Source organism: Egretta garzetta, unplaced genomic scaffold, assembly GCF_000687185.1.
Source record: "Egretta garzetta isolate BGI_Z169 unplaced genomic scaffold, ASM68718v1 scaffold901, whole genome shotgun sequence".
Classification (NCBI taxonomy): domain Eukaryota; kingdom Metazoa; phylum Chordata; class Aves; order Pelecaniformes; family Ardeidae; genus Egretta; species Egretta garzetta.
The window spans coordinates 23,963-25,564 of record NW_009258498.1 but is presented as its reverse complement, the minus strand read 5'-3'; the positions used below and the strand labels follow the sequence as shown (position 1 = coordinate 25,564).

At 58.3% G+C, this 1,602-nt stretch overlaps 1 protein-coding gene across 1 annotated transcript in view; it reads right to left on the bottom strand.

Moving 5' to 3' along the window:
• Positions 1 to 1,602, bottom strand: part of ZC3H4 (zinc finger CCCH-type containing 4) — a 14,851-nt gene that overhangs the window by 2,746 nt on the left and 10,503 nt on the right. Inside the window, exons 12-13 of the mRNA XM_009645832.2 lie at positions 948 to 1,312; positions 502 to 753 (exon numbers count right to left, since the gene is read on the bottom strand). Of these exons, the coding sequence (XP_009644127.2) occupies positions 502 to 753; positions 948 to 1,312 (617 nt within the window). The remainder of the gene's footprint in view (positions 1 to 501; positions 754 to 947; positions 1,313 to 1,602) is intronic.

Genomic DNA, 1,602 nt, shown 5'->3' with positions numbered 1-1,602 from the left:
CTTTTCCCTTTCCCCCGGTAGACCCTGGCCAAGCTGTTCCCATTCTCTGTTAGACCCTGGCCAAGCTGTTCCCATTTCTCCGGTAAACCCCGTCCAAGCTGTTCCCATTCTCTGGTAGACCCCATCCAAGCTGTTCCTATTTCTCCGGTAGACCCCATCCAAGCTGTTCCCATTCTCTGGTAGACCCCATCCAAGCTGTTCCTATTTCTCCGGTAGACCCCATCCAAGCTGTTCCCATTCTCTGGTAGACCCCGTCCAAGCTGTTCCCATTTCTCCGGTAGACCCTGGCCAAGCTGTTCCCATTTCTCCGGTAGACCCCCTCCTCCAACGCGCTCTCACCACGCCGGGGATTTTCCTTGAGGCGCTCCTCATTCCCTAAAGAATTCCTCCCTGACAATCCCCCCCGCTTCCTCCCCATTTCTCCCGACGGCCCCTTTTTTTTTCGGAGATCACACCTCCCCGCGCGCGCCTTTCAACAGGAAAACGTATTTTGCCGCTTGCCTTCCTCGTTTTCGCGTTCCTGCTTATTGCTCTCGGCCAATCTCCGAGCCCTCTCCTCTTCCTCTTGCTGCTTTTGCTGGATTCTCAAGTAAAGCGCTCTTTGCGCCGACGGCATGAAATCGGGAATGCTGCCCGGCGGTTTCGCTAAGCCGGGGGGGCCACCTTCGCACAAGGCGTCGTGATCCAAGGACGGATCGGGGAACATGTGCTCTCCTGGAGGCCCTTCCATGTCCTCGTAACCACCGTAGTCTTCTGCCGAGGAAAACAAAAAATCATCAGCTGTTAAAAAAAATAAATCTTAAAGCTCCATAAAACAACCTTGATTTCTCCCCCCCCCCCACCTTGGTCTGCTGCGTGCCCGGGCATCCCGGGAATAACCCATCCCCGAGCCGCCACGGCCGGCAAAGCATGTCCGAACCGATTCCGGCAGATCCTCGGGATGTTACCTGGGTCTCCCATCATTCCGTGATCCATCTCCAGACCTTCTTGCTGTTGGTAGAAATTATCGTAGAAGCCTTGCGCCGGTGGGACGGGCGGCATCATGCCGGAATGGGGGGAATCATCCGGTCCGTAGGGCATCATGGGGGGTCCGGGACCCATCGGAGGACCGGGATTCATTCCCGGGCCCATCGGCATGTCCGGGTGCATGTCTGGGTGCATATCCGGGTGCATATCCGGGTGCATGTCCGGGTGCATGTCGGGATGCATGTCCGGGTGCATATCGGGGTGCATGTCGGGGTGCATGGGTCCAGGCATTGGTCCTGGGGGTCCTCCTGGCCCGGGGAACCTGGGGGGAGGTGGACCTGGGTGCCTGAAAGAGAAGAAAATTGGCGTTAATGGGTGCTCTCCTCTTCTGGAGGGATGGACCCAGCGCCCTCCCGGCAGCAGCACCCGCGCCGGACCCAAAAATGGAGAGAAACGTCTTTTCTACACGCTCGTGCCCACCGTCGGTGGCTGCGTTACAGGATCACACAGAATCCCAGCATGGCTGGGGTTGGAAGGGACCTCAGGAGATCACCTAATCCCACCCCCTGCCCAAGCAGGCTCACCCAGAGCAGGGGGCACAGGACAGCGTCCAGGCGGGGGTTGAAGATCTCCAGA